The sequence below is a fragment of the Bombina bombina genome, chromosome 1, assembly GCF_027579735.1.
Source record: "Bombina bombina isolate aBomBom1 chromosome 1, aBomBom1.pri, whole genome shotgun sequence".
In the NCBI taxonomy this organism is placed as follows: domain Eukaryota; kingdom Metazoa; phylum Chordata; class Amphibia; order Anura; family Bombinatoridae; genus Bombina; species Bombina bombina.
In genome coordinates, this window is record NC_069499.1 from 238725533 (window position 1) to 238748755 (window position 23223).

General features: G+C 37.7%; 2 protein-coding genes across 4 annotated transcripts in view; one reads left to right on the plus strand and one right to left on the minus strand.

Annotated features, from left to right (window-relative positions):
* The window catches only part of LOC128645123 (protein-L-isoaspartate(D-aspartate) O-methyltransferase), a 264743-nt gene extending 257084 nt beyond the window's left edge, over window positions 1-7659 (minus strand). For both annotated transcript variants that reach the window (XM_053697890.1, XM_053697889.1), the window contains exon 1: window positions 7552-7659. In XM_053697890.1, coding sequence (XP_053553865.1) covers window positions 7552-7565 — 14 coding nt within the window. In that variant the 5' untranslated portion in view covers window positions 7566-7659. The remainder of the gene's footprint in view (window positions 1-7551) is intronic.
* A 132-nt stretch (window positions 7660-7791) lies between these two features.
* Window positions 7792-23223, plus strand: part of CCDC32 (coiled-coil domain containing 32) — a 30811-nt gene continuing 15379 nt past the window's right edge. Inside the window, exons 1-2 of one of the 2 annotated variants that reach the window (XM_053697891.1) lie at window positions 7792-7895; window positions 8641-8907. In XM_053697891.1, coding sequence (XP_053553866.1) covers window positions 8655-8907 — 253 coding nt within the window. In that variant the 5' untranslated portion in view covers window positions 7792-7895; window positions 8641-8654. The remainder of the gene's footprint in view (window positions 7896-8640; window positions 8908-23223) is intronic. The other variant, XM_053697892.1, reaches the window with a different exon arrangement.

Genomic DNA, 23223 nt, shown 5'->3' on the forward strand with positions numbered 1-23223 from the left:
CAGACCCCTTGTGAGACCATATGCTGGTGCGGTTGGCCCTGGGTTCCTCCTAATGCAAGACAATGCTAGACCTCATGTGGCTGGAGTGTGTCAGCAGTTCCTGCAAGACGAAGGCATTGATGCTATGGACTGGCCCTCCCGTTCCCCAGACCTGAATCCAATTGAGCACATCTGGGACATCATGTCTCGCTCCATCCACCAACTTCACTTTGCACCACAGACTGTCCAGGAGTTGGTGGATGCTTTAGTCCAGGTCTGGGAGGAGATCCCTCAGGAGACCATCCGCCACCTCATCAGGAGCATGCACAGGCGTTGTAGGGAGGTCATACAGGCACGTGGAGGCCACACACACTATTGAGCCTCATTTTGACTTGTTTTAAGGACATTACATCAAAGTTGGATCTGCCTGTAGTGTGTTTTTCCACTTTAATTCTGAGTGTGACTCCAAATCCAGACCTCCATGGGTTGAAAATTTTGATTTCCATTTTTTAATTTTTGTGTGATTTTGTTGTCAGCACATTCAACTATGTAAAGAACAAAGTATTTAATTAGAATATTTTATTCATTCAGATCTAGGATGTGTTATTTTAGTGTTCCCTTTATTTTTTTGAGCAGTGTATACATCTCAATTGTGATTGGCTCACCCATGTGTTCAATTAGAAACCATTAATGCGATGCTACTCTTTCAACAAATGTTACCAAGAGAATGAAACAGATTAGATAATAGAAGTAAATTAGAAAGTTGTTTAAAAATATATTCTCTATCGGAATCATGAAAGAAAAATATGGGGTTTCATGTCCCTTTAAGTAGGGGTGGTCTGAAAGCCAGAACATGTGTAAAACTGCAGAGGGATGAGGAACAATCGTGATGGCACTAAGGTTACAAATCCCCAACACTGTCAAAGGTTTTAGTATCGAAACCTACATCAAGTAAAAGTAATCCTGCTTCTGCAACAATTGTCTGAATGGGACCTGGTCATTGTTTGTATGCGTCTTTTTGTCTTCACAAATCCACATGCTTAGAAAATTGTCTGGCAGTGAAAAGGTGAGTTAAAATACATTTGAATTATAGTGAAATCAAAATATAAAATATAAGTAAAAAGCAATAAAACATAAGATAACCGATGTGCTGTGTATTTGGTGTAACTTAAAGGGACAGTAAATGTGTTTAAAAACAAAAAAGAACTGGTGATTAAGACTCAGTCAGTATCTGTATTCGGTGTGGTGGAAGCAGTTTATTCAGCTGGGCAATCAATGACATGAGAAGCTTTTACTGCACAATTCTTCATTTTGGCTCAAGGTAAATTAACCACTTAACGACCAACGACGTATGGGGTACGTCCTGCAAAAAAATGCAGTTAACGACTAAGGACGTACCCCGTACGTTGTTGGTCTTTGAAAGCGATCCTGATCGCTTCCAGCCGCTTTCATGTTATTGCAGTGATGCCTCGATATTGAGGCATCCTGCAATAACTGTTTTTAGCCATCCAATGCAGATGGAGCCACTCTGTGGCCCTCTCTGCATCGGCCATTGATGGCCGTCATCAGTGGAGGAGGGATCGTGTGCGGGTGCGCGCGCGTGCACGGGGGCGTGCGCGCATATGCACAGGGGCGTGCATGCACGTGAGATCCCTACAAACAGTATCAATATGCTGTAGATCTGAGGGTGAGAGAGAGGACTGGGGAGTGTGGGATTTTAAAATTAACGGATCTGGGAGAGGGTGGGGGGGGTTGGATGTTGAGGGGGGACAGATACACTACAGAAATAAAGCAATACTTTAATAATATAAAAAAAAAAAAAATACCTCTTATTTCAAATTGGGTACTGGCAGACAGCTGTCAGTACCCAATATGGTGCACAATAAGGGAGAGGGGGTGGGGTTAAAGAGCTGTTGGGGGGGGGGGGGGAACCTACACAGCAGAATAATTTTTATTTTATTTTTTACAAACCCCAAATCCCCCCCAAAAAACTTTTATTTTAGTACTGGCAGACTTTCTGCCAGTACTTAAGATGGCGGGACAATTGTGGGGGAGGGAAGAGAGCTGTTTGGGAGGGATTAGGGGGTGTGATGTGTCAGGTGGGAGGCTGATCTCTACACTAAAGCTAAAATTAACCCTGCAAGCTCCCTACAAGCTACCTAATTAACCCCTTCACTGCTAGACATAATATACGTGTGATGCGCAGCGGCATTTAGCGGCCTTCTAATTACCAAAAAGCAACGCCAAAGCCAAATATGTCTGATTATATATATATATACACACATACATATACACACACACGTCAAGGTATATTCAGGGATTCCTGACAGATATCAGTGTCCCAATGTAACTAGCGCTAATTTTGAAAAAAAGTGGTTTGGAAATAGCAAAGTGCTACTTGTATTTATTGCCCTATAACTTGCAAAAAAAGCAAAGAACATGTGAACATTGGTTATTTCTAAACTCAGGACAAAACTTAGAAACTATTTAGCATGGATGATTTTTGGTGATTGTAGATGTGTAACAGATATTGGGGTCAAAGTTTGGAAAAAAAATGGATTTTTTTCCATTTTTTCCTCATATTTTATATTTTTTTATAGTAAATTATAAGATATGATGAAAATAATGGTATCTTTAGAAAGTCCATTTAATGGCGAGAAAATCGGTATATAATATGTGTGGGTACAGTAAATGAGTAAGAGGAAAATTACAGCTAAACACAAACACCGCAGAAATGTAAAAATAGCCTTGGTCCCAAACAGTCAACAAATGGAAAAGTGGTCACTAAGGAGTTAAGTATAATATGTTGTGGGGTAGTAGACCTAGCGCTAGTGGGTACACCTACGGCTCTCTTAAGTGGGTCTCCTAGTAGACCTACTGGATTAAAATCTTATGTGTCAATGAGCGCCTAGATACAAGGCTGAGGTGAAATGGTAAAGTTTAGATAATACTCGTTTATTCTGTTAATTCTATAAACATTACATTCCAATGGAAATACGGTTAAAAACAATTTCAATTATAAAATCATGGATCCATGAATTAGCATGCCGATAAATTCAAAGAAGATATTTATAAAAATAATGTGAATAAAATTGGAATATAAAAAGAAAAAAGAAAATACTGTTGATATATTTTCCTGGGGATGAGCCCTTAGTGGTGGCGTCGTATAAGGTGCAAATGGATTAAAGTCTCACTTTAATTAATGGATTAAAGTCTAACTGTATAAATGACCTTATGCATGATTGTAATAATGATTTACAGTGTATCTTGCGCTGATTTATTTATTACATGACGTGATTTTGTATAGAAAATTTTATACATATCCGAAACCGGATATGACGTTGAGGAAACACGAACGACCGAGTAACAAATCTCAGAGCGGTTAGGCCATTTAGGATATCAATAAAAACGCAGCAATACACATCTTCTTGGATTTAAGTTTAAGGCAGCAATGTTAGGCACAGCAAGTAAGCTAAGATCCACCAAACATATTACATGGTATTAACATAACCAGTTCCGGTTCTGCCTACACCCATAATATACTAGTAACAAACAGGAAGTGGGCCGTTTGTAACCTCTGTTTTGGCGCCCAATCAATCACAATAGATTCACCCACTCACCCTATAAAAGCTACCAGTTTATACACAGTTTTATAGTCTTGATAAAGGCCTGTCAACAGGCTGAAACGCGTTGACATATTACTGGTAAGCTCATTCTTAATACTTTAATCAGGTGTACAAACTGGTTTGCACTACAGGATCACTCAGGATTTCTTTTATCAGCAGATGGGATTTTATCAATAGGATTTATAGGAAGTCCACTACATTATTTTGGATACATTTTTTCTATTACATTGTTTTCACCATTTTCACATTTTCATTCATTCATTTTTAGAAACATAACCCCATTTTTTCACAGAGTGGACACACTTTGTATTTTTCACAGTATTATTTTTTTCACTCAGCACCAATTTTTTTAATTTTCCACATTTTTGCCAATTTGGACACCTCCTCAGTGTGCACGGGACCCCCACAACCATTTATATAGACAACTTCTTTTTTAAAGGACACATTAGACACACTACCTGGGACACACATATGTGCGCTATCATTTATAAAGTGAGACTTTAATCCATTTGCACCTTATACGACTCCACTACTAAGGGCCCATCCCTAGGAAAATATATCAACAGTATTTTCTTATTTGTTTTTATATTCCAATTTTATTCACGTTGTTTTTATAAATATCTTATTTGTATTTATCAACATGACTCAGATGTCTAACCAGCACTGCTGATTGGATCAGTGGCTGTTTCCGCTTAAGACCAAGCTATACTTCTACTGTGTCTGTTTTACCCACTCTTCCTCCAAAGAGACAACTTTCTGTTACTGGGTAATGCAGTTCAGTTATTTTTTCTTGTTACACATGTATACAATGTATTGGGGAGCATAGCACAAGTTTTACATTTTGATTCAAGTGATGGTGCATGTGTTTAACCCATTTGTGGGTGTTAAACACAACGTTTGCAGCGTTGCTTGTAATAAAATTACATGTTCTAACAAATTAGAGCATTTAATTTTATCACTGTAATGGGCATTTAAAAGGACAGTAAACATTAACATTTTTTTTTTAAAAAAACTTTCCCAATAGCTGCACATTCACTCCAGAAAGCTACTGTGCATGTGTTTAGCTTCTCTCAGACTGTGAGTAAACTGCAGAGGGGAAATTTGCACGATCAGTTGCCTTACAATTGTAAGATATGATAATTGTTTATTTAAAAAAAAAAAAAAAACTGTTTAAAATGGGGCAACTGGTACCAGGAGATTTTTTGGGTAATGTACATATTGAAATTGCTTCTTTTCAATCATTCTTATTGGTGTATGGTGGCTTTCTTAAAGTGCCATAAAACATGTTGAGATCTGTGAATATCCTTAAAACGGCTAATTAAGTCAAAATAGTTTAAAAATTGCTGGCAAGTAAAAATAAGCAAAATTGGTTACATAGCCATGCTGTCTGGAGTAGTCTGATCCACCACACCCATTATCAGTGTTTAGCATCAGAAACACAGGTATTGTATTTCAACTGAGTTCACAGCAGCAAGGAATTGTGTGGGGGGGAGTTAGAGCTGTACAATTCAGAAACTTAGAGGGCCATAATACCCAAATGTTGAAACACTTGAAAGTGATGCAGCATAGCTGTAAAAAGCTGACTAGACAATATCACCTGAACATCTCTATGTAAAAAAAGATATTTTACCTTAAAATGTCCTAAGTATTCACACCTAGGGTTGCCACCTTTTGCCCAAAAAATTCCTGGACATTTTTGAAGTGGGCGTGGAGAGGGTGTGTCTCGGGGCGTGGCTTGGGGCGTGGTGTGGGGGTGTGGCTTCTCACAGACTCCAATTCATTATGAAATCAATATATATATATATATATATATATATATATATAAATAATATATATATATATATATAATATATATATATAAATATAATATATATATATATATATATATATATATATATATATATATATATATATATATATATATACACAGTATATATTATATATATATAAAAATATTTTATTCCTACTTGATCTCTGCACACAATGGTGCAACACAAAGAAAAAAAAAATCTTCTAATGTTTAATTATAAATTTTAAGGGAAAAAAATATATATATATTGAGCCCTTCCTTCCAGTGTTTTAGGAATCCGAATACTAATGTAGAATTATTAAGTTCTTTCAACATTTACTTAAGAATGATTCTTATACAGTTTTTATGGGGGGGGTGTTGCATCCTGGATTGTGGCACTCTGCCCATTTTTGGGGTATTTTTAAAGTTTTATACAGTTTACACAAAAAAAATGTATTCAGTCTGATATGCAAATGTAAAGTCTAAAAATGCACATGGCTAAACAGTGAAAGGGTTTATAAATGTGCAGAGCTGAAGCTTTTCACTGAACAGTCAATACGTTTATCTAATTGCTTTCTAGCGAGGGCACAATAAGGATTTTTTATATAAAAAGTGCCACACAGTAAACCATGAATCTAAAAGTTTTTTTATGTGCCTTAAGCAAATATAAATATATCTATGTACCTCCTGCGGCCATCTAGCCAGCCTCACAGACAGGAGACATGGAGCTCTGCACAGTCTGCTGCCGGACTAGAGAAACTGGTGGGGCTGCTGGGCGGGTGTTTGCTCGCGATATCCTGCCTCTCTCTGCTGCAGGATGTGACGAGTTGACTCCCCTCCTCAACCCTCTTCCCCCCTCCCTCTGTCTCTCCTGCAGACTCCACCTACCTGTTTTTTTTGTACCCCAGGGCTAAGCGCTCCTCTGGGCAGCTTAATTTTTTAAAAGTCTGTGCTTACTGCTGCTTGCTGCGCCAGGGGAGCGCTTAGCCCGGGGCATTTGAGGCTAGTTCCGGGACACGGGACAAAGAGCCTCAGACCGGGACTGTCCCGGTGAAACCGGGGCAGGTGGCAACCCTATTCACACCCCATTGCAAAGGACTTTAAGCAGCAAATCAGTATGTCTGTCCCGGGACAGCAAAGGGAGTGAGCTTCGTGCACACTCATGTTATTTCCCAATTCAGTTTAAGGAAGTTTACTATGAAATCTCATGAGAGTTAAGTGAAATCTCATGAGATCACAGTAAACAAGTTAATGACCTCAGCACTGCTGATGCTGATTGGCTGCTGCTCATTTCTTTTATCTGCAGCTGAAGTATAACTTTTTACACAGAACTTACTCTGCTGAGCTGAGGAGATTGTAAGGTAAAATATCTTCCTTTTTTTACATAGAGATGCTCAGGTGATATTTTCCTGTCAGCTTTTTACAGTTATACTGCATCAGTTTCAAGTGATTTAGCATATGATTATTATGTCCCTTTAAAATAAATGGTTAATGGTGAGGCACTGCAGTATACATTTGCAGGTAAAGTAATAAAAGTACATATTATATTTTGTCTCTATCCCAACTTGTTTTATGTCCCATTAATGAAAAAAGTTAACTTTTACTGTCCCTTTAAAGAAACTTCGAAATTAAATTGTCTTGGTTCATGGTTCAAGTGTACAGTTATGGATAGTTATATGCATGCAATAGCACAATAATAATAATGGCCTTACACATTGAAGTATTTTCTTTTTTGCAATTTTATGTCGCTTTAAGGCCAGGAAAAAAGCAAATACCCACAGGGAAATAAATATCCACTAGTCCTGTGCTTTTAAGAAATTGAACAGACGGGTGAACATTATATAGCATTACATAGCCTAGTAACTTTCTCCTGACTGGTAAAATAAAGTAATATTATTTTATATGAATAACACGTATACCAATTATTACAATTGCAATAGCATGTATTACTCTGATAGCATAACTAGCTGTATCATGCAACTCATCAAAAACAGTTTTAAAACAACTGCAGCAAAGCTTTTCTTCATATTGAGCCCTAATACAAGCATGAGTCTATTTGTGTAGCTACGCTCTATTGGGTGTCTGGTCCTCCTTATTACCTCTTGGCCGCTATACAATGTCACTCCTGCAAATTCTCACTGACAGCTCTCCACTTACCTGCACACCAACATTTGCTTTCACGACAGCTGCGCGTTAGAAAAACATCAAAGCATCTTGTGGTCAACCTGGTAACGTTCTGAAAACGCCCACAATCGCCAGGCAACAAGGCTCTAGGAAACAGGAAGTATGAAGGTTGTCAAGATAATTGTGAGTGACAATCAAACTGACCTATTCCCGCTCTAGATGGAAGTAGTTTCACAGGTATTGGTCTGCGCATATGCCACGCCCAATAGAGGGCGGAAGTCTATGGGGTAGGACAGAGAGAAACCTGGAAGGTTAGGGGCGAGTTGGATTTACTATTTCAATATCAAACTGTCGTGCTTTGTGAAATATTTTTTTAGGTATCTACTTAGCTACACATTGGTTACAGACATGTATGTTAGCATTTTTCAAGTTAGGCCTTCACGCATTTTATACTGGATGATATAGTAAGGGTACATATATACGTATATGTTTTTGTGTTTTGCAGCAGCTTAGAGTGGAGCGTTTAGATTTATATTGTACCGTTTAGCGGAATACTGTACAGTCACTATATTATCAGACTTGATTAAAAAATATCTCCAGTTGCAGCGGTTTTAACAGCCACTCTCTCCCCTCACCAGTTTGGTATATTACTGACTCGTCTATTTCTTTAGTAGTTAGTTGCATGGAATAACACAGGAGCTGATGAAGCAGGAAAGGCCATTAGGGAAATTGTTCAATGTTTGTATTGAGGTGATGGCAAGACCATTTAATATTCTATAGTTAAAAAAAATATACAAAAGAAAAATATCATTGCATTGTCAGCTTATTTAGCTGGTTAGCAGAGGAATGACCAATAACGAAGCCCTGTAAGATAACAGATGAACTGAAAAAGATTGTTTTAAAATGATTGATGTATTACTACATGACAACATGAGAGCTTGGGTTGATTTAGACATGCAATTCAAATTATAAAACAGTCTATTATTTGCAGTGTGTCAGGTTTTGTGTTTGGCAATCTTAAAATAATAAACCAAAAATTGATAGTCTCTAAAATGAGATTGCAATATTCTGTAAAATCTAATCTGTTGGTATGATCTAAAATATACTGTGTTTTCTTTACAGAGTTAAAAACATCAATGAAAATGATTGAGGGTATTGATTCCAGTACTCAGTCATCTAGTCAGGATTTGTGGGAACAAATTTGTCCTTATACACCAGAAGACCATCAGCTTAACCACATAGAGACATTCTCAGACTCCTTTCAGTGTGTTGCCACCGTTGGAGAAACCGAATTCAATAATAGCAGTGAACCTGCACATAATTCTCCTTACAGTGCCCAGAAACCTTGGGCTCCACTTCAAGACTCTGAGGCATATTTAGCTTCACTAGGTCAGTAATGGGTTTTATTCTTTCTGTGCAAATGTCTTGTTCAAATGGACATAAAACTACCTTGTACATTTTGCAGTGCTATAAACTTTATTCCCCCCGTTATACTTTAGGAGCAGGTTTTGAGAATTAGCAGGTTTTGCTCGATCCCTTTCCATTCTCAAGATTTGCTTAGAAAGATACCTTTTTCTTTACATTATCAGCAGCTATTTATTAGTGCACAGTTAAAATACACAGAGGCTCTACAGATTTGGTCAAAATCTTAAAACCAGGCATATGGTATATGATTAGCATATAAAGAACAGATATTTAATTAAAATATTGACATTTTCATGGTTATGTATATCCAGCTTTTAATGGTATTTAATAATTTAAAACCGGTTCTTAACCTATTGTCCGTCAGACATTTACACCAAATATTGCAGTTTTGGCAGCCAAGGAAGTCTGCAGACATCCAGAATTAACCACAGTATTCTTGGGCTGTCTTTTGAGTAATGTTTCCTTCTCCAGCTCCCTCTAAATCTTCTTCATCGTCACCAAAGCACTGAGTTACAGACATAATAAAACACTGTGACTAGTGAGAAACTTTTAGTGTATTACAATTGCTGTCTAGCACGATGCAGGGAAAAGCAAATGGTAGCATGCTAAATTACCCAGCATGCCCATCAGTCTCCTCTGGTGCAGAAGAAAAAAGGAGATTATAAGAAAAGCTAACAAAAATTAGTGTTCATTGCATTTTTAAAATACTTAAAGGGACACTCAAGTCAAAATAAACTGTTATGATTCAGACAGAGCATGCAGTTTTAAGACACTTTCCAATTTACTTCCATTATCAAATTTTGCACAGTCTTTTTATATTCACACTTTCTGGGGAACAAGGTCCTACTGAGCATGTGCACAAGCTCACAGGGTACATGTATAGTAGTCTGTAGACAATATAAGAACACAGAAGTGCCACATGCCCAATATTGTTTGGTAACAAATTAAATGAAGTGTCAGATACACTCACATTTGGTGCGGCACCCCTAATGGTGCAGATGGGGCGGTCTGGGATCAATTAGCAGTCACCCAGAAGACTGACCTCCAGTAGATGTTCAGTAATCTGCAGGTAAAGACACAAGAGTGCCTATATGGCCTAGTATTGTTTATACAGGCAAAATCAAATGTAATTATATATATATATATTGCACTCACATTTGGTGGAGCACCTTCTCTGGTGCAGACTGGATACACATACAATGCAGTCAACCAGCAGACTTATAACCATAGATCTGGAGCTCCTCAGGATCACAGGTACAGATGTAGACAGTAATGAGCAGGATACTGAAAAAAATAGTCCGGCAGCAAGTGGTAAGTATATAAAGAATACTTACTTTATTTAAAATAATACAATAAAAGCAACGCGTTTCTCAGCCCAACATTGACTGTTTCATCAGCCTTAAGCCTGATGAAACAGCCAATGTTGGGCTGAGAAACGCGTTGCTTTTATTGTATTATTAGCCTGATGAAACAACCAATGTTGGGCTGAGAAACGCGCTGCTTTTATTGTATTATATTAAATAAAGTATTTTTTATATACTTGCCACTTGCTGCCGGACTATTTTTTTGCACTATCCTGCTCATTACTGTCTACATCTGTACCTGTGATCCTGAGGAGCTCCAGATCTATGGTTATAAGTCTGCTGGTTGACTGTATTGAACCCAGTCTGCACGAGAGAAGGTGCTCCACCAAATGTGAGTGCAATATATATCATTACATTTGATTTTGCCTGTATAAACAATACTAGGCAATATAGGCACTCTTGTGTCTTTACCTGCAGATTACTGAACATCTATCGGAGGTCAGTCTTCTGGGTGACTGTTAATTGATCCCAGACCGCCCCATCTGCACCATTAGGGGTGCCGCACCAAATGTGAGTGTATCTATTTGACACTTCATTTAATTTGTTACAAAACAATATTGGGCCATGTGGCGCTTCTGTGTTCTTATATTGTCTACAGATTGCTGATTTTGGATCGTGGCCTTGATCCCCTACAGATGGCTGCCTAGACCTGCAACATCATCATCTACCATAGGACTTGAGTCTGTTGAACACCTTTCTACCAAAGCTAAGTGTGCTTTTTGAAATGTGGACATTTCATGTCATTTTATTACATTATCATCTCTAGTTGAGACCAAATCTGTGTTTTGAATTGCAGACCATACATTCACTAGTTTTGTATTTTTATTATCAATTAATTATCTTGTCAGTATATTGATATCCCAGTAGGGATTTTAATACAACTATTCACGCATTATCATTTAGTATCATAATCCTATATAGACACACTATTGTTTTGTCTCTTGTGATCAAGAGGTGTGTGCATGTGAACATTCACACACTACTAATTGTTGTGTATTTACATATACACATCTCTACTTCTTTGTGTGTCATTTTGGGCGGTTGTGTGTGTATTTTATTTTTTAGCACATTCACATATGCCATACAGCCCTCATCAATTAATTTAATTTGACCTAAGCCTCAATCCATTATACGATCACATTGCACATAGTATTATAAGGGCGTCCCCTATCTCATTTTTTGCGTATACTAGTCTGTGCTTGGCTGATGTCTGTCACTTGATACAGGTGGCCGGAAAATGGGAGAAAATAAAAATTTGTCAGAAAAAAATCTACTGTTTATTTGAAATTCACAGTAGGTGTTATTGCATTGTCTTTTTATTATGCACTTGTTAATTATGCAATTCTACTGCATTGAGTGGTCCTTTAATTAAACAGATGCATTATTGAGTTTATTGTACCTTTTTAAAGCTGTCAAAATTAAACTGTCATTATTCAGATAGACCATGGGATTTTAAACTAGTTTCTAATTTAGTTCTATTATCATTTCTTTCATATAAATGGCGAGAGTCCATGGGATATAAATTCCTACCAGGAGGAGGCAAACTTTCCCAAAACTCAATGCCTATAAATACCCCACCCACCTCACTCATACCTCAGTTTAAACTTTGCCTCCTTTGGAGGTGGTTGAAGCATGATGTGCTTGATTTCTTTAGTGAAAGGTGCTTCAGAGCATATTGAAGCCCGGTTCCCCTCAGAGTACAGTGCTTGTCAGAGGGAAGTGAAGGGAGTATCTGCCTTATGACACCATGTTTTTCGCCTTTGGGCAATCTTTTCATGGGCTCTCTGTAAATTCGGTTGCAGGGATTCATCTTCTGCCTCCCTTTACAGATCAACTTTCTACTTCTATTCCATTACCTCTGCTGATATGTTTCAGTACTGGTTTGGCTGTCTGCTTTCAGTGGGCGAGAGTCTACAAATTCAAAGGTAAGTATACTTTCATTACTATGGACACTCATAGCTGTGGATGGGCACTTATGTTTGTTTTGATATATAAATGTTTTATATACAGCCCAGGGATAGGCATTATTCTCTTATTGTGTACATAGTATACTGATATGGGGTTGAAAAAGTTTATAAAGGTATTTCAAATAAATGGAAAACTCTATACATAAATTTATATTTTTGTGTCATACCTTTCAGTCCCTTGGGACGTCACATGTTTTTTAAGTGTCCCGCGATGACATCATTGATGCACCGTTTTTTGCCATGCTAAAAATTTGCACCAATAATCTCTATGTAATTTCCTCCATCCTTTTCTATGCACCCTCTTTTTTATACATAAGAGCTTTATGCATGTTGTTTTAAGCGTGATGCCTAACTATAAGTACAGTTATGTTTTAAAAACGTTTTTTTCCTTGCAAACTTTTCCATGCCTCAAAGTTTATAAGGGGAATATTTATATCTTTTGCCATAATGGAGCAGCCTGCACCTTTCCCTGAAGTAACCATAGGACTTGAGTCTGTTGAACACCTTTCTACCAAAGTTAAGTGTGCTTTTTGTAAAACTTCTGAAGTAGCTTCTTCAGCAAATCTATGTGACTCATGTATATATATTTTTTTTATCACATACTGATAATGTCTCTGGTTTCAAATGCACCTACTGTTTCAATTTTACAGATGGATGCAGATGGCGTGCCCTCAGCAATAAAGAAATTTATTGCTGTTGCCATTGAGAAGGCTCTGATTGCACTACCGTCTTCAAATAAACAGAAAGGGTCAGCCCATGTTTTACCTTCAACTGACGTATCTTTTTAAGATGAGGATTCCTCTGATCCTGAGGCTCTCTCGTCTGTTACAGATCCAGATAATTCTTCTTTTCTATTTAGAATTGAGCATATTCATTCTCTTATAAAATAAGTCTTGGTCACTTTGGGGATTGAAGAAGCTAAACCTTCTGATGATAAACCATGTAATTGTCTAAATTCAGTGTATAAGACTGTGGTTATTCTCCCTGAGATTTTTCCTGATGCTGTTTCTGATATGATTGCTAAGGAATGGTCTAAACCAGGTACCTCTTAACCCTTTTTAAAAGGTTTAAAAAATTGTTTTGTCTACCTACTGCTAGTCTAGAGCTTTGGGAAACTATCTCCAAGGTTGATGGGGCTATTTCTTTAGCTAAATGTACTACTATTCCTTTGGAAGATAGTACTTCTTTCAAAGACCCTTTAGATAGGAAACTTGAATCTTATCTTAGGAGGGTTTATTTACATACTGGTTATGTCCTTAGACCAGCCATATCTATTGCTGATGTAGCTGCTGCCTCTACTTTTTGGCTATCTAGTCTTGCTCAGCAGTTCTCTTTAGATCCTGAATGTTGTAACATTCTTCATTTACTTCAACAGGTGAATCGTTTTATTTGCGATGCAGTATTTGATATCATAAAAATCAATATTAAGACTATGTCTTTGGCTATTCTTTCCAGAAGAGCCTTATGGCTTACATCTTGGAATGCTGATATGGTATCTAAAATGATATTGTTATCTATTTCTTTTCAAGTTAAGAAACTATTTGGTTCTCAATTAGATTCTATTTCCTCTATTACTGGAGGTAAGTCAGTTTTTCTGCATCAAGACTTCCAATCCTTTTTGTTCCTTTCGGAATAAAGAACAGAAACCTCCCCCCTCCCATGGCTCTAACTGGAGACCAAATTCTAATTGGAATAAATCCAAATAATTCAAGAAACCAAATCCTGTCCAAAAGACAGCATGAATGTGCGGCCCCCAACCCAGTTATTATGGTAGGGGGTAGATTTAAACTTTTTCAGGAAATTTGGTCAAAATCCCTGGATCCAGAATATAATTTCTCAGGGATATCGAATTTGATTCAGAATCAAGGCTCCTATGGGAAGATTTTTTTCTAACTCATGTTCCAAAACATCCAATAAAAGCCCAGGCTTTTCTAATATGTGTTTCACATCTAGAACACACAGGGCTGATTGTCCCAGTTCCTTTACAAGAACAAGGAAAGAGTTTTTACTCTAATCTCTTCATTGTACCAAAGAAAGAGAATTCCTTCAGACCAATTTGTGAGAATTCCAACTTTCAAGATGAAAACTATAAGGACTATTCTGCGTTTTGTTCAGCAAGGTCACTTTATGTCCACAATAGACTTGCAGGATGCTTATCTTCACATCCCTATTCATCCAGAAGATTTATCAATTTCTGAGATTTTCTTTTCAAGGAAAACATTGCCAATTCGTTGCTCTTCCTTTTGGCCTAGCAACAGTCCAAGAATGTTTTCAAAGGTTCTCGGTGCCCTTCTATCTGTAATCATAGTGCAGGGTATTGCAGTGTTTCCTTATTTGGACGATATCTTGGTACTAGCTCAATATTTTCAATTAGCCGAATCTCGCACAAAACTACTATCGTCGTTTCTTTTGAAATCATGGTTGGAGGACTGATTTACCAAAGAGTTTCTTGATTTCACAGACAAAGGTCACCTTTTTGGGTTTACAAATAGACTCAGTGTCCTTGACTCTTTCCCTGACAGAAAATAAATGAGTAAAATTGGTTTCAGCTTGTCTAAACCTTCAGTCTCTATCATTCCCTTCAGTGGCTATGTTAATGGAGGTATTAGGTCTAATGATTGCAGCATCCCTTTTGCTCGTTTACATATGAGGCCTCTTCAACTTTGCATGCTACGCCAATGGTTCAAGGACTATACTCGAATATCACAACTAATATTCTTAGATCCCAACACACGACTTTCTCTGACTTGGTGGTTAAACCACCAATATATTCTTCAGGGGGATTCCTTTGCTCGTCCTACCTGGTCTATGATCACTACAGATGCAAATGTTACAGGTTGGGGAGCAGTCTGGGGGTCTCTGACTGCACAAGGAGTCTGGAATGTTTGGGAAACAAGACTCCCGATCAATATCTTGAAACTCCGTGCTCTATTCAGGACTCTTCAGGCTTGGCCTCTGCTGACGAATGAGCCTTATCTTCATTTTCAGACAGACAATAACACAAGCAACAGTGGCATATGTCAATCATCAAGGATGATTTGGGCAGAATCAATCCTTCCTCATCACTGTGATTCACATCCCAGGTGTGGACAACTGGGAAGCAGATTATCTCAGTCACCAGTCTCTACATCCAGGGGAGTGGTCTCTCCACCAGGATGTATTTTTTCTAATTGTTCAAATATGGGGTCTTTCAGTAATAGATCTGATGGCCTCTCGTTTGAACAAGAAACTTCCCAGGTACCTGGCAAGGTCCAGTGATCCTCAGGCAGAGGTGATGGATGCTCTAGCAGTCCCTTGGTCATTCCTGTATGCTTACACATTTCCTCATCTAGTTCTGCTGCCAAGAGTGATTTCCAAGATCAAAATGGAACAGTCTTCTGTAATTTTAGCCCCTCCGTTGTCTCTAAGCATTTGGTATGCAGATCTAGTTTGGATGTCCAGTTGCCCGCCATAGCCTCTTCCTCTAAGACTAGACCTTCTGTCTCAAGGTCCTTTTTTTTTCATCCAGATTTTAAATCTTTGAATTTAATGGCGTGGAAATGAAACGCCTAGTTCTCAGTCACAGAGGTTTCTCTGACTCAGTGATTAACACCATTATTCAGGCACGAAAACCTGTCTCAAGGAAAATCTATTACAAAGTTTGGAAAACGTATATTTCCCAGTGTTCCGATCATGATTATTCCTGGCATTCCTTTAGAATACCTAGACGTCTTCAGTTTCTTAAAGATGGTTTAGATAAAGGTTTGTCTGCCAGTACCTTGAAAAGACACATCTGCTCTTTCTGTGATGTTTCACAGATAAATTACTCCTCTTCCAGGCATTCATTGTTTTGTTCAGGCTTTATCTCATATAAAACCTGTTATTAAATCTATGTATCCTCCATGGAGTCTTAACCTGGTGTTAAAAATATTACAGGCTTCCCCATTTGAGCCTATGCATTCTTTAGGAAAGTGTTATTGTTCTTGGCTATCTCTTCTGCTAGAAGAGTTTATGAATTATCTGCTCTCTCTTGTGAGTCTCTTTATCAGATTTTCCATCAAGATAAAGCAGTTTTGCAAACTTCTTTAAAATTTTTACTTAAAGGGACATAATACTCATATGCTAAATCACTTGAAACTGATGCAGTATAACTGTAAAAAGCTGACAGGAAAATATCCTCTGAGCATCTCTATGTAAAAAAGGAAGATATTTTACCTCACAATTTGCTCAGCAGAGTAAGTTCTGTGTAAAAAGTTATACTCAGCTGTTCCCAGCTGCAGGTAAAAATAAAAAAATAAAAATGAAGAAATGAACAGCAGTCAATCAGCATCAGCAGTGCTGAGGTCATTAAAGGGACAGTTTACTCAAAAATTTTCTCCCCTTTAATTTGTTCCCAATGATCCACTTTAACTGCTGGAGTGTATTAAATTGTTTACAAGTAGCTCCTTTACCCTTATATTGGCGTTTGAAATGGTTAATTTAGCATGTGGTATCCCCACCTATTCTGAAAGTTTGTGGCCGCGCGTACCAGCTATAGATAAGCTTTGTAAACACAGCCAGCAAAAGAAATTACACTCCCAGTGTGATAAAGCAGAGATAAGGTAATAAAATGTTGATTTTCCATTGTTCTCTCAAAGTATTGGTATTTGTTTTAAGGACAGATATAAGATAAAGAAGCAGGTATATGTGTACAATGTGATACAGTAATGAGATCTGATTATACCTACAAGCTCAACCTATTTTATTAGGCTGTGGCTTCAAAACACAAAATCAGAGCTTTAATATACAGAAATAAACCTTAAAAACTAATTTTCATACATTTTTTACTCTGCAGTTGGTAAAAAAAGCAATTGTAAACACATTAAGGGAAAAACTATTTTACAGTATACTGTCCCTTTAACTCTTTTACTGTGATCTCATGAGATTTGACTTAACTCTCATGAGATTTCATAGTAAGCTGAATAGGGAAATAATATGAGAGTGCACAAGGCTAATCCCCTAAGCTGTCCTAGGACAGACACACTAAAATGCTGCTTAGAAATCCTTTACAATGGGAGGTGGCTACTGAGGAACTTTTGAGGTAAAATATCTTTCTTTTTTACATAGAGTTGTTCAGGAGATATTTTCTAGTCAGCCTTTTACAGCTATGCTGCATCACTTTCAAGTGTTTAAACATTTGAGTATTATGGCCCTTTAAGGTGTTAACCATCACAACATTAATAGGGAAATTATCGTTCTCTCCTTGTCTTAATCCTAAGAATTATACTGAAAGGACTTTGCATTCTTTGGATGTTGTTAAAGCTTTATAATTTTATGTTGATGCTACTAAAGATTTCAGAAAGACTTCTAGTTTGTTCGTTCTCTTTTCTGGTTCCAAGAAAAGGTCAGAAAGCTTCTGCTATTTCTTTAGCCTCTTGGTTAAAACTTCTGATTCCCAAAGCTTATTTGGAGGCGGGCCAGTCTCCGCCTCAGAGAATTACAGCTCATTCTACTAGATCAGTTGCCACATCTTGGGCTTTCAAGAATGAAGCTTCAGTTTATCAAATTTGCAAGGCAGCTACTTGGTCTTCTTTGCATACTTTTACAAAATGTTACCATTTTTATGTTTTTGCCTCTTCCGAAGCAGCTAGAAAGGTTCTTCAGGCAGTTGTCACAATTTGATACTGGTTCCTATATTTTTTTGAGTTTTTTTGATCTTAAGACTATGTTTTTGGATTTAATTCCTCAGCGAAAAAAGCTGTTTTTTATTTTATCCCTCCCGTTATTTGTTACCTGTGGAATTCCACATCTTGGGTATTCTATCCCATTTGTAACAGCTCGTGGACTCTCGCCACCTATATGAAAGAAAACATAATTTATGTAACAACTTAACTGATAAATTAATTTCTTTCATGGTGGCGAAAGTCCACGAGGCCCCACCCTAGTGTGGGTTACTTTTGTTTAATTGCACATGTTTTTTCCTGTTCCCTTTTTTGGCTTTTTACTCCTTAAACACATCACCACTTGGCTATACGATAAACTGAGGTATTAGTGAGGTGGGTTGGCTATTTATAGGCTTTGAGGTTTGGGAAACTTTGCCTCCTCCTGGTAGGAATGTATATCCCATACGTAACAGCTCGTGGACTCTCGCCACCATGAAATAAATAAATTTTTCAGGTAAGTTCTTACATAAATAGTTTTTCTTCATTCTCTTCGTAACTTGTGTTGAAAAGCAGGGACATATGCTTAGGAGACAGACCATTTCTGGAGCACTATATGGCAGCAGTTTTGCAAGAATGTTATCGATTTGCAAGAGCACTAGATGGTAATACTATCATATTACCTCTGTTGTTTAGATAAATAAATAGGCATAAATTAAAAGGGAAACCCCCCCCCCCAAAACAATTTGTGATTCAGATAGAGCATGCAATTTTAAGCAACTTTCTAATTTACTCCTATTATCATTTTTTTGTTCTCTTGCTATCTTTATTTGAAAAAGAAGGCATCTAAGCTAAGGAGCCAGCACGTTTTTTGGTACAGACCATTGACAGCACTTTTTTATTGGTGCTGTCCAATCGGCAAAGACAACCCAGGTTGTTAACCAAAAATGGGCCAGCATCTAAACTTACATTCTTGCTTTCAAATAAACATATCAAGAGAATGAAGAAAACTTGATAATAGGAGTAAATTAGAAAGTTGCTTAAAATTGCATGCTCTATCTGAATCACTAAAGGAAAAAATGTGGGTTCAATGTCCCTTTAAATTTTGATGTCTTAGACAATAACAGCATCAAACCATCCATCACAAAAGCTAAACTATATCTAGCGGCATCTAAGGAAGCAAAAACAGAGATTCTCCAGCCAAAGTCTTGATAATAATTTTTCCATTCACAAACACACTATCCTCGCCGCTGCAGATCCGGAATGAACGCTATGACGTGACGGTGGAGCGGAGGTAGGACTGATCCAATGGAACTCAGCTGGGGGAGTGCAGGCTGTAAAACGGCCAAAAAAGCTGAACAAGAAAATGTAAAAACAGAAAAAGAATAAGACACAATCAGATTTAATCCTAGGACAGAGAAAGAAGGATGTTATAACTCAGGAAACTGTAGTCTTCTCTACTGAATACTCTAATCAGTTTTATCAGGTGTGTTCTATTCTGAGAAACAATTTGAATATGTTAAAAGACGATGTTGCCTTAAAGGGACATAATACTCATATGCTAAATCACTTGAAACTAATGCAGTATAACTGTAAAAAGCTGACAGGAAAATATCACCTGAGCATCTCTATGTAAAAAAGGAAGATATTTTACCTCACAATTTCCTCAGCTCAGCAGAGTAAGTTCTGTGTAAAAAGTTATACTCAGCTGCTGCCCAGCTGCTGGTAAAATTTTTTTTAAAAAAAATGAAGAAATGAACAGCAGCCAATCAGCATTAACAGTGCTGGGGTCATGAACTCATTTACTGTGATCTCATGAGATTTCATAGTAAACTTCCTTAAACTAAATAGGGAAATAAGATGAGTGTGCACGTAAACTCACTCCCTTAGCTGTCTGGGACAGGGTTACTAATTTGCTGCTTAGAAGTCCTTTACAATGGGATGTGGCTACTGAGGAATGTTTGAGGTAAAATATCTTTCCCTTTTACATAGAGATGTTCAGGTGATATTTTCTAGTCAGCTTTTTACAGCTATGCTGCATCACTTTCAAGTGTTTTAACATTTGGGTATCATGGCCCTTTAAATCCACTAATAGAGAAGTGTAAATTTGTTCCCAAAAAACCATCAACATTATCCACTAGGTTGTCTTCCAGTCTAGTTTGTACAGAGAGTGCAGACAAGAGGGATTGGATTAGGAGGAAAGGTACCTATCCATGGTGCTGAACCTAAAATGGGCTGGCTGCTAAGATTTACATTCCTGGTTTTTAAATAAAGATAGACGAGAACAAAGAAAAATTGATAATAGGAGTAAATTAGAAAGTTGCTTAAAATTGCATGCTCAATCTGAATCGTGAAAGAAAAAAAATGGGTTTAGTGTCCCTTTAAGTTCAGTTTAAATTTAAATAGCTGATCAGATATGGCCCATGCATGTTCCTTAGAGATTCAAACTTCAACAGTACTTGAGTACCCTTTTAAGTAAAAATATCAGTTAACATCACTGTTTTAATATAAATTGCCTTTAAATTAAGCTTAGTATTTATTTGCTTTGGCGTTTTATATCGTTCTGAGATCTAATTCTAATTAGTCACTATCATCATTACCATTTTATTATATTGCTGTTATTTTCCTTAAAGGGACAGTCAACACCAGAGTGTTTGTTGTTTTTAAAAAGAAAGATAATCCCTTTATTACCCATTCCCCAGCTTTGCATAACCAACACTGTTATAGAAATACACCTTTTTACCTCTGTAATTACCTTATATCTAAGCCTCTGCAGGCTGCTCCCTTATTTCAGTTCTTTTGACAGACTTGCATTTTAGCCAATCAGTGCTCACTCTAGGGTAACTTCAAGTGCATGAGCTCAATGTTATCTATATGAAACACATGAACTAATTCCCTCTAGTGGTCAAAATGCATTCAGATTAGAGGCAGTCTTCAAGGTCTGAGAAATTAGTATATGAACTTCCTAGGTTTAGCTTTCAACTAAGAATACCAAGAGAACAAAGCAAAATTGGTGATGAAAGTAAATTGGAAAGTTGTTTAAAATTACATTTCCTGCCTGGGCATGCTCTTGGAGGTTCCGGTGGAGGTGGAGCTACACAGGTGCTGCTGAGCAGGTGTGCTGCACAGGTGCTGCACAGGTGTGGCTCAGGACTCGGCTCCAGTCCCATACACAGTGGCGGTGGTTTGTTCGCGCCTTACCCCAAGCCTTGGGGTAACAGTCTCGGATAGTCAAGGATAAACTGATCCGGAACCTTCTCCAGTGGTCTGTCATCCCACTGATGATTGTCAGTTTTTAACTACCTGGACCCTCAATTTTTCTTTCTTTTTTGGTAGTAACCATACGCTCTCTTACTCTATAGTGGAACATATTACCTTGCTTCTCCTTTGCTACCCCTGCTGGTACTTTGGCTGTGTGATTAAACAATCTCTCTCCCCCCTGCGTGCCAGCTGACCCCGCCGGACAAAATCTGTAATTCTCTTATCCCAACCTAAGCCTACCCGTTGCCCTGTGTGGGCTCAGCTGCTGAGTCGTGCCCCGGCTCCTTTTTTGGTTCTCCTCCCTCCCTCCCCCACCGGTGCTGCGTGGGAGGGAGCTGGGTCCGGTGTAGGAGCTTCCTGTCTGGCTGGCTGTGGTGTTGGTCCGGTGCCGCTTCTCCCCTCCCACCGGTGCTGCGTGAGGGGAGTTAGCTTTGGTTACCTCCTGGAAGGACGAACAGGAAGCGGAGGAGCTGACTTCACTCTGGGACAAGCTCTTGCTGGAGACAGTGCCTAACAACGGAGATGGCGGACGGCTGGCATGCACATAGGGGGTGAGTTTTCTATGGCAATAATATATACCTGACTTACTCGCTGGCTGGACCATCTGATATCATCTTCCAGAGGGGACAAGCTGTGTAACCTGGAGAGAGTTAGGGATGTCCTGAAAGGATACTAAATAAGACTCTTTAAAAGTTTACTGGGATCAATTGCGGTCACTGACTGAGACTGTTAAACGGATAAATCTTTTTACTTCCCTAAGATATCAAGGCCATAAAGAAAATATGTACTGACTTAAGACTATTCAAGAGAGGATAAGAAAATAGTTGTCTTTTGCGAAGTCATAAAAGGCGAACATTTTTCACATGGCTAAAATGTGCAGTATTTCAACATATGGATGCAGTTAATCATTGATTCTTGATTGTAGACTTTTTTTTCTTTTTTTCTCTCCTCTACTTTTTTTCTGGGTTTCCTGCTCCTTCCTTTTTTTCAACATATATCATTGTGTCTAAACACTCAGACTATGGCATGAATACACTTTATGCAGGCATTAGTTTTATTTAAATCTCAAAGTTTATAAAAGCAGTGAGAACAGTTTTTATAATATTGGCTAACGTTGGTAGCATAGCCCAGCAGAGATTTCTATAAAGAATATAATAACCAATCCCTTTGAGTCTAGGACTTACATATAAATGGTTCCTGAGTATAGGGCTTGAGATCCTTTTTTTGGAGGAGAGGGGAAGAGAGGAGAAAGAGAGGGATAAAGGGGCCCTTACCCTTAAAGCTATGCTATGTATTTAAAAAACTAATTTACTGTGAATTTATATGTATAGCTGTCCTTTAGGCCTTTTTAGACCCCCCTGGTCCTACTTAATTTAACAGCTAACCATATTTTCCATGAAAGAGGACAGGAGGAAGGTGAACAGCCTTAACAGACATTCTGTATTAGTGCCTGTGCAGGAAAGACAGGCTAAGAAAACTTACTACTCTGTTAATTATATGCTGTGGGCTGCTCCTGTATGTTCTTATCCTTAACAACTAATAACTAATTTGACCTATTTAAACTCATGAATTATTAGCTTGTTTTATAAATAAGGTTACTGATATTTTCTCAATCTATCCATTCTCCTGGTATTGAATCCTAAGTTTTGTGATGTATCTATATATCTACATCTCAGAATTTAATTTTTCAAGCAGAAGTTGCTGTTCTATATATGTCCTGGATGTTGAACTGAAACAATATATTCTAGGCTGTTGATTGATTTAAAGATATTAGCTGATTATCTGTTTATGCTTTATAAGAATTAATATCTGTGTTAAGTTTTGGCAAAATTGTTTTGATTTAGATAGTGGGTGTAACAAGATAAAAAGGGGCTTAGGAGGAAGACACATAAAGGCAGAGAAACAGTTTATAAGACTATGACTTAAACATTTAAAAAGCTGAAATAATTTCTGGGTCATGTTTGCATTAGCCTTTCTTTTTAGAGATTACCCCGTGATCAAGGGTATATCCCTCGCTATCTCTAGACAGCACTAGAGCTTTATTTAAAGTAGAGTAACTAGATTACTTTT